The 14,304-nt window shown below is 35.5% G+C and overlaps 2 protein-coding genes across 2 annotated transcripts; one reads left to right on the top strand and one right to left on the bottom strand.

The window, feature by feature from the left end:
- Positions 1–424: 424 nt before the first annotated feature.
- Positions 425–2,833, bottom strand: LOC110449864 (CDGSH iron-sulfur domain-containing protein 3, mitochondrial-like). Its single transcript, XM_021497000.1, has 3 exons — positions 2,752–2,833; positions 1,785–1,875; positions 425–993 (listed from the first exon to the last, which is right to left on the bottom strand). Exons 1-3 carry the CDS (start codon positions 2,809–2,811, stop codon positions 770–772), a joined length of 375 nt encoding a protein of 124 aa, XP_021352675.1. The 5' UTR covers positions 2,812–2,833; the 3' UTR covers positions 425–769.
- Positions 2,834–2,982: 149 nt separating this feature from the next.
- On the top strand, positions 2,983–12,258 carry LOC110449853 (ubiquitin carboxyl-terminal hydrolase isozyme L5-like). The gene is made up of 12 exons (XM_021496983.1): positions 2,983–3,149; positions 3,503–3,566; positions 4,658–4,763; positions 4,960–5,085; positions 5,482–5,543; positions 5,977–6,107; positions 6,562–6,628; positions 6,739–6,838; positions 7,122–7,214; positions 7,443–7,541; positions 8,982–9,053; positions 9,795–12,258. Exons 1-11 carry the CDS (start codon positions 3,074–3,076, stop codon positions 9,024–9,026), a joined length of 969 nt encoding a protein of 322 aa, XP_021352658.1. The 5' UTR covers positions 2,983–3,073; the 3' UTR covers positions 9,027–9,053; positions 9,795–12,258.
- The last annotated feature ends 2,046 nt before the right edge of the window (positions 12,259–14,304 follow it).

Here is a 14,304-nt window from a genome sequence, read left to right as displayed (position 1 = left end):
CAGGCACCAATCCACAGCCAGTTAATACAGAAGTCGGTTATCTATCCACAAAAACTACACAGTATACAATTGTTTCATGGCTATTTGGGGAACAGTTAAAACTATCATCCCGAGGTAGGGAGAAGCCCTGGGGAACTGTTTGCCCGAGGCCGCTAGGCCAAGGGCAAACAGTTCCACAGGGCTTCCCCCTACCAAGGGATGATAGTTTTGACTGTTCCCCAAATAACCATGAAACAATTGTTTTATTACCAAATAAAAATTAGTATCAATGCTGCATGCAATGTTGCCATTGCTTCAACACTGAGTGGCGGTCACCGAAACACTTGAACGGGGCTCTCGAGGGGGGATTTCTGCGCATCAAATTTGCGCTGGGTAACAGTTCGCTCTGACCGGGAAAAACAGTTTTGTCTGTTTCACCCCTACAGCTGAAATTGGACAAAAGGCCAGAAACAGTCAAAAATGACTAATTATAATTTATATAGACTATTGGGTAATAATTTCCGTTGGTGAAGTGTAGGAAGTATGTCAGAAGTCAGGCACCCACTCACAGCTAATAAACATTTGTTGTTGGTGAGTGGAGGCACAAACCCACAGATCACAATTTGCTTTTGGTGAAACATGGGTGGTTTATCAGAACTCATGGCATCCATCCACAGCTTACACAGCTTCTTGTCAATGAAGTAGTACATTTTGTACATGTATTTCAGAAGTCATGCACAAACCCACAGCCAAAACACAATTTGCTTTTTTGTGAAGTGTGGGTGGGATATCAGAAATCTGGCACCCATCCACAGCCTGTACAAAGTTTATTGTCAGAGAGGTGAACAGAGGTACAGTTATCCTGTCTGGCCTCGACCTCACAGGGCAGGTTGGTGTGAGTGGCATCACAGAAGGGGGCATCTTTGGTATATTTACAGGCACAGATGGCAAACAGACTCTGTGACTTGTTCACTTTCCACTTCAGTGGCTTGATTCCAGTACCTTTGTGAGACCCTACAAACAGTATGGATAGTTTACAGGCTGACGAGTAATAAAAGTCCTGTAGAAAACACATTACTCATCAAATAAAATAAAAATAAATGAACAATTGAATCGGGTCTGTAAAATATTTACTAAAACCACACAACTGTTCCAAGGAATCATATGTTTTTGAAGATCTTCATTCTTATACATTCCAAACTACGTACAATGCAACCCTACTCCGCCCAATACCAATTCATGATACTCTATAATCATTTACCTTTACCTCAAATCCCTACACATTTTCAACTTTATTCTATGTCCATACCATTTCATCTTTACTCAAACTTCCTACCCTCAACCTTGACTCCAGCTCCCTATCCTAGTATAATCTTGGCTCAAACTTGATTCAATAAATTCCCTTCTCTGTCTCAACTACTCAAACATTTACCCCTACTTCAACCACACATGTACCGACATTTCAACACACACATTTACCCCTAATAGTGCAAAGTCACACAGGAGAACTATGGAGTCACTTGTTACTGACTTGGCTGTTGGGTATTTTCTTTTATTCTCCTGAGCACAGAACTAGAAAGTTACGGAAGTAGAATAATGGATACCTCAACCAGCACCCTTACTCCAACCAAACCGCTCATCAGCGTTTTAATCAGAATTTGTCTTTTCCAACCCCAGCCCACCTGTTTATCACTATCTTAATTAACCTGAACCTGATCATTCTTCTCCAGCCCATCCACTGATCACTAACCTAACCACACCTGTTAAAACTTAACACAATGAGGTACATTGTACATTGTACCTACCATCACACCAAGGCTGTTTCTTACTCAAACCACAGGCACACCATAACTTTGTCTCTCCTTGCTTGAGGCCTCTAACAGTACATGGACCATACTGAAAATAAATCCCAAGTTTTCAGGTAAGAGTGCATTTAATCTGTACTTCACATTGAGTATTAACTATATACTGAATAATAGAACTTTCTGCAAAAAAATCTTTTCATGCCTGATGGTTGAGGGCTGAATCTTCAACTGGGGCATACAGCTTGCAGAAACCTGACAGAATACCATTCTTTCACAGGAATACTATTCTAGCAGCTTGTACCCATTTCTGCATCTTGGTAGACTAGAACAATCAAGGTAAACAACACCAAACTGCTGCCAGGGAGATGCAATTGATAGCATTATAACCAGTACATCAACACACACCAAACTGTTATATGCAGCCTGTTAAAAAATATGCAGTGTTGATTTATCAGATGATTATGAACTAAGATTTAATGCTGAATTATTTCACCAAGTAAAAATAATTATTCTTCTATTGTATTGTTAATAAAGCTACTCTTTTGTTTATCTGTTGGCTTAAAGCAATATTTAATTGCTCTGCACAAAAGAATTTAAATGCATTATCATAACACCCCCCAGTCTCAGTCATTTAATTTGTATTTTTGGGGAATTAATGCATGGGGTCATGTGAAATACAAATCATTGGAAAATATTAATTCTTTTACAGTCCTACTATTGAAAAAAATACTGTTTGTCACCCAGCAAGAATTACTCTTAAAGAATGTTTTGATCTTTATTAATTAGAGTGTAAGTGAACTGATTAATTAATTAGCTAATGAAGAAGTCACTTATGAAGAAGTCAGTGACATTGTGAGCATTACTGACATGTCAAACTTTTGGAGGATGATCATTATATTGTATGGCCTATTTAAATACATAACCCCACAAGAATATGTACTTCCCAAAATACATCTTTCGTACAGACCATCGCAACAGCTGGATAAACTTTGTTTGGGTTATGAGGCTGTTCTTCTGAATCCGCCATCCTTTTCCTATTCACTTTATTAGTTCACACCTTATACTTCCTGTGAGGAGAAACTAATCGATAACTATGGCAATAATGTAATTTGATATATTTCGATAAAATCTTTAACATTATTCTTATTTGACTAATTATTGAGTAGTTACGATTTTCTTAAAAATATTTAACATAAAAATAAGTAGAAAAGGAGAGTATAATAAACATTTATCCATTACTTACGCCTCTTCTGCTGGTCCATGTGCGGCTTCCGGTATAAATTGCAAAAATGGCGACAAGTGCTGGAGATTGGTGTTTGATTGAAAGTGATCCTGGTGTATTCACAGAACTTATCAAAGGATTTGGTAAGATAACTATTGAGTTTATATATTTTTAGTATTTGTGGTTAAATGCTGTAAGCGTATCACAATTCAACAGGATAATATGGACAAAAAGTGCCGGACCTTTTAATCATCGGAAAACGCACGAGCTTTATCTCGGCACAATAAGTACGATAAAACCAACTCTGTGTAAATAAATAAATCTCGTTTAAGATTTAAAATGCTATATTTAGAAGGAGAAAAAAAGAAGAGCTTTGTTGACCTGATTCAGTGATTGTCTTGTTCTTACAATGAAAAAACTAACCATGCTTACGTACATTGTCATCTTTTAACAGCTTTAAATAGGTACGATGAATTCTTTTCATTTTTTCTTTTAGGGTGTAGTGGTATTCAAGTAGAAGAAATATGGAGTATGGATCCGGACAGTTTTGATAAACTCAAGTGTGTATAATTACCAGGTCGGGGAAAACCACTAACTTGCTTATAATACGCAAACTTGCCTATTATACGCCAATAGGAGTATGGATTTGTTACTATAGCCAAAATCACTTTCATCTTAACTTTTGCAAATTGTTTGTCCAAGTCGCATTTTTTCAGTCATGAAACATAATACAAACGCAAAATAAAACTTTATTTGCATGTGGGAAAGTACCGAAAATAGATGCAATACTTCCGGTAAAGTTACATCAAGTTTCTAACTAGCAAATGCCTTCAGGAAACATCTTTAGCAAAATATTATTAACCTTGTTGTAAATTAATGCGATTTTTAATTATATCTTGCAAAAGTTACTGTTAAAGAGATTTGGGTTATTTTTAGTAACAAATCCTTACTCCAACTGGCGAGTTTGCGTATTATGCGCAAGTTGGTGGTTTTCCCCAACCTGATAACTGTTTCTTAGTCCTGTGATGTATTGTTGCCAGCATCAAGTAAAATTGATATAAACTGTTCATTAACACGTAATTTAATTTGATCGTTATCTTAATTGCAATGCACATTATCAATTTTGACGTTGTACACTTTCATGTATTAAGTATTGTTATACAAAAATTTCATGGTAAGTGAACAGTTCTAACGTGGCTCTAAATTAAAGGTCCAGTTGATTTACTACTCTATCACCAGGAACTGACAGGGCTAGATTCGTTAGACACAAAAGTATTTATTTTTCTCTGGTCCAATTAGATTTTTAAAGTGGTAAAGGTTGAGGACTTCAGTACAGTGAACTAACCACAATAACAGTTAGCATGTTGTCAATGACAGTATAATCAATTTATTATGGCAGTATTTAAAGTAAATGTGGATACTGACCATCCATAGTCGCCAACTGAAAACTGAAAGTTAGTGAGAGCTGAATGTTTCCGATTTGCTTTGCTGAATTTACTTCTATAAGCGTAATAAAATTGTAATACACACTCTGCCATATCTAAAGTCCATCTTAGAGTCTATTAATTAATGGATTGAGAAACTATTGTTTTTCAATTAAAGACAAATAATATTCTTGAATGTATAACATGACTTATTTGTTTATTTTCAGACCCGTACATGGCCTGATATTCTTGTTCAAATGGCAACCTGAATCAGAACCACAAGATTCCATTGTACAAGACAGCAGGCTGGAAAAAATATTCTTTGCCAAACAAGTAAGTATCTGTTTTTTCAGCACTCAGAAAAAATATTAATAACATTCAATGACCTACATTGTATAAGACTGTGAGCTTTTAGACTGGTTGAACTGTGACCTGTAAGCTTGTTTGTATTGTGACCTTTGAGACTGGTTGAACTATGACCTGGGTATCTTAGTTGTTCAGCAGTGGTATTATGTTTTATATGTTGCAGGTCATCAACAATGCATGTGCTACGCAGGCCATCCTCAGTATCCTCCTTAATTGTGAACACAAAGATGTCAGTATTGGAGACACACTTCAGTCATTCAAGGAATTTGTCCAAGGATTTGAACCAGCAGTAAGTTAAACTTTAAATACTCCTTTATATTTCATAAAATCTCTTTGCAATAACAAACACTTATACTACATATGGGCAGAATTTCATACAAAAATTTTGATCTGATAAATATACAAATGCCCAATTTCTGTTAATTTTTTTATATGTATGTCAAACTCACAGCATGTCATGTTATTACAGTAATAATAAGTCCCTTAGTCTGTTCATCCCTAGTGATGTTTTGTTTTTTCATATCACCAATACCATGCAATACATTCTGAATACCATCTTGGTTTGACATCACATGTTTCTCCATGCAGGGGCTCAGGGGTGTGGTGTGTAAAGACCACTCTTGGTTTTTCTCTGGATAAAAGTAGATGTGCTGGAATAAAATAACTAACTTGTACTTGATTTCAGTTGCGTGGATTAACCCTGAGTAACTCGGACATCATCAAACAAGTCCACAATAGTTTCTCCAGGTAAGAGAATACAGTGTTAATATAGAGGTAAATCCACAAGAGTTTCTGCATGTCGTTTGTGATATTCTATTTAATGGTCACTGAATTATCACCAAAGATGTTGTCTTAAAAAGATGTAGTAGACGACTGTTTGTTTTAGTGTTGAATAATTAAAATCAGGGACCTGGCACATGTTTATATATCATAAGTTCACCTTTAATTATTGTCTCTGTAATGTTTCACATCTTTGATTTGTGTCCTGAAGACTTTTCTGATCTTCGATTTTGTGTCACAAAAAAACCCAATTTCTGTTGGCAGACTTTTATACTGATTTAAGTAACAAAAGTCTGGTTAGTCTTCAAATAACCAAACTTATGATGACCTGTATTCTAGGTGACTTGTAGTGATATGTGGACCTAATGTGTTTTATCTCCTGACTTTTTTATCTGTACAGACAACAAATGTTTGAGTTTGATGAGAAGATGGCAAAGAAGGATGACGACGTGTATCACTTTGTAGGCTATCTCCCCATTGATGGACGCCTGTATGAGTTGGATGGTCTTAAGGATGGGCCAGTAGATTTAGGTCAGTAAAGGATCATCTGTGCTTGACCACTTACTGCATACAAGTAACATGTTCATATAGCACAGGCAGTGAAAAGTTTGTGTGTGATGTGATGATTAATTGTGCAATATGCAATCAAATGTTGTAAAGAATCAAAAGTTAAACAGTGTTAAAATTTCGAGAGAAAAGAATGAAATAGTTAAGACTATTTACAGCACATAAAATATTCAATTTTAAAGAAACATAATGAGACCTTTGAAATCCGTTGATAGCGACATTATTACATTAGTATTTATTCCCAGGTACTATTATGACTGGTTCAGTTATTGATATGTTTGTGCTTTATTGATTGTTGTCCATACAAGTTTACATCTTGAAGTCTACTTTTATAGTGTGTGTCCCCTGTTGTGTTTACAATTGGGGCAATTTCTGTTTATTCTTGAAATCCCTGAGCTCAGATTTGTTTGCTTGTCAGGTGCCATACCAGGGGAGACTGACTGGCTTACACTGGTCAGGCCCATCCTAGAGAAGAGGATGCAAAAGTAAGTATCAGTAACACATCTATTGAAGGACCAACTTCCCAACTATAAAATGTATTTGTTTTGCAATATTGGAGGCAATAGAATTGTAAGGATCTAAATTGTCATTTCAGGTACAGTACAGATGAGATCCACTTCAATCTGATGGCGATAGTATCAGACAGAAAGAGTGTGTATGAAAGACGGGTCGCCGAGCTCACTTCAAGATTACAGGTTATTTTCTCACTTGAAACTAGCCTTTAAAATTTGAAACAACCTGAAGTTTTCATTTTTGTATAATGTTAATTTGATTTAACATCAACAGGTATGTAGAGATTAACCTGTAGTACAGCAATTTTGAAAATGATTTCAGAACTTTAATAAGTAAAAATTGGAGACAGTAAACTTATTTTGGCTAATTAGTGGCATGGAAGTGATAATTGTACTAATTGATAACAGAAAGTGATACATGTTTAATTGGTGACATTAAAGAAATGCCAGTATTGCTTGTTTCAAGGATGATGCCATGGAAACAGACACCATTCCAACAGAGCTAAGTCATCTTCAGGAGCTAATTCAAGAGGAGGAGAGAAAAACACAGAGATACAAGGTACTGTACTGTAGGTGTATGTGTATGTGAACTCCGAATTAATGTCATAGACCGTTGCTTAAGGCAAATAATTCCAGGCATTTTTTTTATTTTTTTTTGTCAGGGGATGGGGGGATGGAGCATCTTATGTTTTTGTGGATGAAATTTGATGTACACATTATTAAAAAAAAATCAACATGAAAATAGGTTGTAGGCTAATTGTAATCTGTCACATTTCTTATGGAACAGGCAGAAAATATCAGAAGGAAGCACAATTACCTACCATTTATCATGGAACTACTAAAGATATTAGCAGAGCAGAAGCAGCTTGTGCCCCTAGTAGAGAAGGTAAGTGCTAAGTCTGTTGTGCATTGTTTTTCTTGTCTCATTTTTATGAGGAGATGTCTCCTCCTAATATTTTGAATAACTCTTGTAATTATATCCCATTAACAAAGTAAGGGGATCACACTGGAATCAGTATGTGCATTCCAGGACATAAAAATGGTAGTTGTTCTTCCCTGCTTATCGTTTAGGGTAATGGCAACTGGTTCACCTGTTATCAGTATAATGTGACCGGGCGGAATGCAGTGCTACATGCCTTAGGCATGGTATTTCAGTGAGATAACACTATAAAGTCAGCAACAGATCCACGTTATCACAAGGAAATAAATATGCGAACCCTGTCTCCAGCACACATGCACGCATACACAACGCACATGGAGGCACGTCCTTAAATGACCTTAGCTATTGATAAGATATTAAACCCAGTACAACCAACCAACCAACTTGATACTGTACCAATAATTAATTGAAAATCACATAAACCTTTGAATGTGTGACCACCATGTTGTTTTCAATGCTATTAAGATAGTTAAATAGTACTTGATTTACTTTATCTAACAAACCCTTGTTTGGTCTGATTCTCCTGAAGGATAAAATGGATTTCAACAAAACTTTGCATTCAAATAATCCCACCTGGTTTATTAACTGTTGTAGGTGTAGCAATATGCTGATTCAATCCGTTTATAAATAGTTATCTCCCTTCATGTGAATCATTTCCTGCGCATTAAATCAGAGTAATTTAATTAATGTTATTCAGATCTTTCAGTTGACTGTTGCAATCTAGCAATTTCAGAGGTCAAATAGTTTTTTTCCCTGAATTTTCGAGGGTCAAAATATGTCCTTTAAAATTTAAGAATCAAAGCTCCTTATTAGGAGTCAAAAACATACTCTCACAGGTCTACTGAAATTTCTGAAATTGATCCTCTAAAAGTGTATGGGGTTATACATGGGGTATTAGTTAACCTCTGTGTATCAGGGTTATACAGGGGGTATAAGTTAACCTCTGTGTATGGGGGTTATACAGGGGGTATTAGTTAACCTGTGTATGGGGGTTATACAGAGGGTATTAGTTAACCTTAGTGTTTGGGGGTTATACAGGTTTTTTTAGTTAACCTCTGTGTATGGGGGTTATACATGGGGTATTAGTTAACCTCTGTGTATGGGAGTTATACATGCGGTATTAGTTAACCTCTGTGTATGGGGGTTATACAGGGGGTATCAGTTAACCTCAGTGTATGGGGGTTATACAGGGGGTATTAGTTAACCTCTGAGTATGGGGGTTATACAGGGGGTATTAGTTAACCTCAGTGTGTTGTGGTTATACAGGGGGTATTAGTTAACCTCTGGATAACATTTCTAATTCATTTAGTTGAAGCTGACTAAAATGAGCAGTACAAGAATTTATAGAACTTGTTTTAAAATGGTTTTCTCTTTTTTAAATCAAAGGCAAAAGAAAAAGCAGCAAAGAAAAAAGAAGAAAAGGCAAAGTAGCTAGGTTATAAACAACACTTTTAAAAGGTGAGTCACATATGTAACCACTCCGGACTTTAATATTCCTGAGGCATCAAAAGTCCAGGGGGTCATTATAAGAAAGCCTGTCCATTTATCTCTCTGCCAATTTGTATCTGCATGATAATTCTTATTCCCCAATGTTCACTTTTAACAAGGATTCCTTGCTGGAAATGCTCTGCAAGTCAAAATTGATATGTAAGCTTCACTGTTACTGAAAATAGCAAAACAGTTTCTGCACAAGAAGTTGAGTTTCTTGGCTCAATCAAGCTCCAACTTCATAAAGGGCTTTAATGCTAAAAGCTCTTTTTTTGAATTGCTTTCCAGATCAAAAGGTCATTGTCATAATTACTATTATTATAAATCAACTTTTACACATAAATGAACTTCCATCAATCTTGACATTATACAGGGTGCTTTTCTAGTCCAACTACTCCAAATATTCTTTACATTGTAATTGATTTTTAAGATCTTTTTCGGATGTTTTTTTGGGGTCACATTTTAAAAATATACCAATTGGAAAGGAAATTTTCGAGGCACTTTATCTGCCTCTAAATCCAGAAAAAAACCTGTTTAAAACAATCAGCAGTGGGTTGAGTATTTCGACACAACATTAAAAAATATTTGGCAATGATTGACACTGTAGGTTGGAGTTGGACGTTTTCATATTCTTGGAGAGATCACAAGTCTTTAATCAGTCACTGATGTACAAGATGTACCTATATGTCTGTATGTGTATTGTGTTTCCAGGTGCTAGCTTAACAGTCACAGAGAAGTGTCTCAGGAACAGGATGGAGAGCTTAAGAGCTTGGATGAGGAACAAAGCACAAGGGAATCACTGAAATATAGATGACAAACATTTAACAAATGATTGGAGTAGGAATATCGCTATAACTACGAGGAATCTCATCTCGAAGTCGTCGACTCGTGTTGTACCAATTCATCAGTTCTACTTCAGCATTTACTATTTATGTAACTGTTGCAATTTTACCAGTTTGGTTAAAACGTTTGTCGTATTCATTACGTTTTAAAGTGGACAGAGCCTGGTGAGTTTTAATATCGAACTCTTACACTGACCAGAAACCGTACCTCGTTGTGACTGTTATTTATTGTATGTTCTATTCAAAGACATTCAATGTCATAAAGCTTTTTAATTATAAGCAGCAATATATGTACACTCTAGCAGAACCATTGGCATGCATCAATTAGCAATTAACTACGAGTAAAAGTGAATGCTTTGATATTGACGACATGGTTGTGGAGTATCCATAGTGATTGGAAAGTCGTAGAAATGATGACGTATGTTTGAGATGTTTTGGGGATGATGTTACAAGTTTGTCTCATTGTACCACCAGTAACATTGGGAGTACACTAAAAACTTCATGCTTCAGATCTTTCGTACACATTATTGTTATGGCCCCAGCATTATCAAGCTAATCCTCTCATATCATTTGGAAACTTTTGGTTCTAAATTAGAATTTTGAAGCCATTGAAATTGTCATACTCAAAATTTCTGAACAGGTTTCTTCACAACTCAGTTTAGTATATGAGATGAACAAACTGTTCCATCAGGCTATCATTTTTTGTTACAGTATTTTGTAAATGGATTTCTCTGATGCTTGTCTGGATATTTATGTGATGTTGTCGTACTTCGTTTAAGTGTTTATCATTTACAATACATTAGCTGTGATTTAAAACAGTATCTTCTGGAGTTGTTATCTTTATCATGCTGCCATTCAGAGTACATTGTCGAGGCAAACCTCAGAGTTATAAGTAAACAATTTAGACTTAGCACTCCAGAATAGTTATGTCTAGCACTTACTTCACCTGGTAGTATATACATTTAGGCAGAATGTATAATGAAAGAAATTGATTTGAACCACTGACAGATTAGATAATGTTAACTAGTATTCAAAACAAGTGTGTTTCGACAGTTGCAAAAAAATCTGAAAATTCAGCATAAAACCGCTCTGGAAAACCACTGAACCATGGCTATTATTTGATTTTGAATTCTTAAAATTGAACATGTCTATATTTTCAGTCATAGGATTTGTCTGCCTATTTAAATTTTATTAGAATGTTCCTTTTTTTCTGTGGTTATTTGCCGATTATAAAAGAAATTTTCCATAAACTATATATCATTTTATACAGGTGTTCCAATCAGGATAAAATTCAGAAGATTGCTATAGATTAAATTTTGTCAGAGTTATCTCCCCTTTCACAAAAACTGTAACTGAGTATTTGGTAGCAGTGTGTGGAAGGACTAAAAGAGCTGTTTAAAAAAGTTTGTTTGATGTTAAGTTTTTGTCGCCTAAATCTTACTATACACTGTATTATTTAAAGGCATATAAGACAATACGGAGGTTTCAGGATTTACTTTTGAAAATTGCTCTCATCCCTAGCCGAGGTGAAATGGTTCTGTCATATATCAACGGCCTGACAGGAACAGAACTAAGGACCAAGATGCAAAATGTGTGTGTAGAATTCTGCATTTGTGTAAGCAGCAGCTTCTGGTGCATTTTACAATATTCTTTTATTATTGAGATGTTCTGGCAAATCAAAAGGACAAGTATGGTCAAGGTCATGCAGGAGTCAAGGTTATGGTCAGTGAGGATCTATATGAAGTATGGAGTGTTTGTTGATGTTGTAGATGTATATTAATATGCTTCTCTTCTAAACTTTTTTATTTGAAAAAAAGGGCCAGTTAACAATTATTATTTGAATATTTCACAAAATCACTCGTTCAATAAAATCAATTGCTTGTTATTAATTTCATCTTTCTGAAAAAAGGCATATTTATTTGTTGATCAATCATACTGTCCTTGTTAATAGGATAACAGGTTTATTTACATTGTAAACTTGTAGTGTAAGGCTGTCCGTATTTATTGTTTACAAACTTTGTGTTGTAAACAGTATAATCTGTAAGTTGTATGGAAGCTGTGATGACATTGGAGTACTGACATTTTTGAGTTCTAGTAGACCTGTATTTAACACGATACCTATGCATTAATGTACGTGTACGACAGGAAATTACCTTTGTAAGTCAGTTGTACAGAACACGTTTATAATGTACTCTGTATTGATGGACACGTCACTGTTACTCCCCAATACAGGTCCTGTCAGACCAGTTAATAATACTTGTTTTGTACATCAATCTTGTTTGATCCTACTGTTGTGTCAGCTGTTGATATCTTTAAAGTTATAAGATGAAGTATATTTGTCTTGTGTTGTATTTTTCTATGGTTATGGTAGGTTTGCCACATGCCATCAATGTTGCCGAGACATTATGGCTATTCCAAATAGATATGTCCTCCATCAATGTTGCCGAGACATTAGGGCTAATCCAAATAGATATGTCCTCCATCAATCAAAACCAAAATAAAACAAATTCTGGCAGGTGGATGTTTCTACACATTATAATTAAAATAAAGTGCCCTTGATCACCTTGAAACCTTCCATAGGGTGGGAATATTTAGAAAAGAGTACCAATTCGAACGATAAACAGGATTGCTTAGACTCATTTACAGACTGCTGAGAAATTTGGATCTATCGAGGCACTGGATGGCTGAGGAACTTTGGATCTAATGAGGCACTGGATGGCTGAGGAACTTCAAAGTTTTTGAGTTTTAAGAACAAACACCGAGAACAATTGTTAAGAATTGTCTCAGTTAAGAACCCGAGATTTTATTAAAGTCTCAAAGCCTGAGCCTGTATTCATAAAGCTGTTCTAAAGCATGGAATTTGTACTCAACCTAATTTCTTGTTCCAGTTATAAATTAATAATAAGATCTCATTTTGTTCATGATTTGGAAAAAATTGAAGAGACTTCAACCCCAATACTGTTACCAATGTTTACATGCGACTTTTTGATCGTTTGACATGATTTAAGTGAGTAATAAGAAAGTTTGTGTGAGGACATTGCCCATGTTTGAGCACGAGAACGATTTCATAAATAGGGCACTGGGCTTCATAGACCTCTGCACCCCACAAATTGGTTCCTCAATAGTGGTTGGTAGTTGTAGCCAAGGTCAGTTGGTTGGGCATCTACTTCATAAACCTGATTTCATCGGAAAACACACTGCCATGATGACCCTACATAAAATGGTAGCCAAGATGTCCTTCTGGGAACCTACAGCTATGCTGTATATCAAACTTTTGGTCATATTGAGGTTGCAGTGAACCAATTTTATTGCCCAGTTTATTGTTTGACCATTGAGTACTCTTGCACAAAGTCTAAATCCATACCTGAAACGGTAGCCAAGAAATGCTTCAGAATTTGTACACTTTATTTTGTCTTGAGGTCAACGTAAAAGGTCATATAGAGGACAATGTGACTCCATTTTGTATACAACATGCAACCTTTCCGACCAAAGTACAAAGTTTGATGCCAATTCATGAAATAGTGAGATATTTCTCAAAAACTGTTAGTACTTCAGGACAAGGTCAAATAGAAGCCACAGTGACTTTATGTTAGGATTCGAAACTGCCATCCTGAGATATGCTCCAGAAACCAGTCAGCAGAGGGACCGACGGATGGATGAGCGCTTTGCCATGGCGTAAACTCACCTGGCCAATTGTGACATAAATACCCAGAGAAACAACATAAGACAATATCTACATAAGTTTCTTTATTTTTTGTTTTCTTTAAAGAAATTGTGATGTCTATAAATGTAATATACAATGGTTGCCATAACAACATGGTTACCATGGCAAGCTATAGAAGTGACATACTGCTGTAGCATCAATCGTAGGATAATAACTTATCACTGTACAAAATATATCACCTACAAAACAGCTTGTGCCCTACATTGCAAGAAAATAGTGGTACAGCTCTACGTCCCTTTCAAACATTGCAAGATAACAGGGGTATAGCTCTACCCCAGCTCAGACATTGCTTCAGGTAAACCATCACTCCACTCATCTCTTTAAAAAATGTATATTTCACTTATATTTTCTGTGAAAAAAAAAGCTCTTTGGATAAAGACGATACCAATGTCAATATTTGGTATGATTTGAAAACACAGACTATTTAGGTAAGGATTATTTCTGGTCTTGTTTACAATAAAAGATTACTTCTAGTCTTGTTTACAATACTTTCCCTGAATAAATCATTGATGAAGAAACATGTTAACTGGCCATTTGTAGTATGAAAATATTTACTTAGTTCAATTAAAAAAAAGATATTCAGAAAAATGAAAATGGCAAAGCATAATGACTGAATACCGTATAAAAACAAAAACAATAGGTATTTGAAGATGTT

The sequence above is a fragment of the Mizuhopecten yessoensis genome, unplaced genomic scaffold, assembly GCF_002113885.1.
Source record: "Mizuhopecten yessoensis strain PY_sf001 unplaced genomic scaffold, ASM211388v2 scaffold4835, whole genome shotgun sequence".
Taxonomy (NCBI): Eukaryota; Metazoa; Mollusca; class Bivalvia; order Pectinida; family Pectinidae; genus Mizuhopecten; species Mizuhopecten yessoensis.
This window is presented reverse-complemented; position numbering and strand designations above follow the sequence as displayed.

What these genes read in the sequence shown, in the direction of transcription:
- LOC110449853 (XM_021496983.1), top strand. Translation starts at nt 3,074, where the DNA reads ATGGCGACAAGTGCTGGAGATTGGTGTTTGATTGAAAGTGATCCTGGT. An exon ending in GACAGTTTTGATAAACTCAA is followed by an intron (nt 3,567 to 4,657) that starts GTGTGTATAATT and finishes GTTTATTTTCAG; the next exon opens with ACCCGTACATGGCCTGATAT. An exon ending in GGATGGGCCAGTAGATTTAG is followed by an intron (nt 6,108 to 6,561) that starts GTCAGTAAAGGA and finishes TTTGCTTGTCAG; the next exon opens with GTGCCATACCAGGGGAGACT.
- LOC110449864 (XM_021497000.1), bottom strand. Translation starts at nt 2,811, where the DNA reads ATGGCGGATTCAGAAGAACAGCCTCATAACCCAAACAAAGTTTATCCA. An exon ending in TTTATCCAGCTGTTGCGATG is followed by an intron (nt 1,876 to 2,751) that starts GTCTGTACGAAA and finishes ATTTATTTTCAG; the next exon opens with TATGGTCCATGTACTGTTAG. An exon ending in GAAACAGCCTTGGTGTGATG is followed by an intron (nt 994 to 1,784) that starts GTAGGTACAATG and finishes TACTGTTTGTAG; the next exon opens with GGTCTCACAAAGGTACTGGA.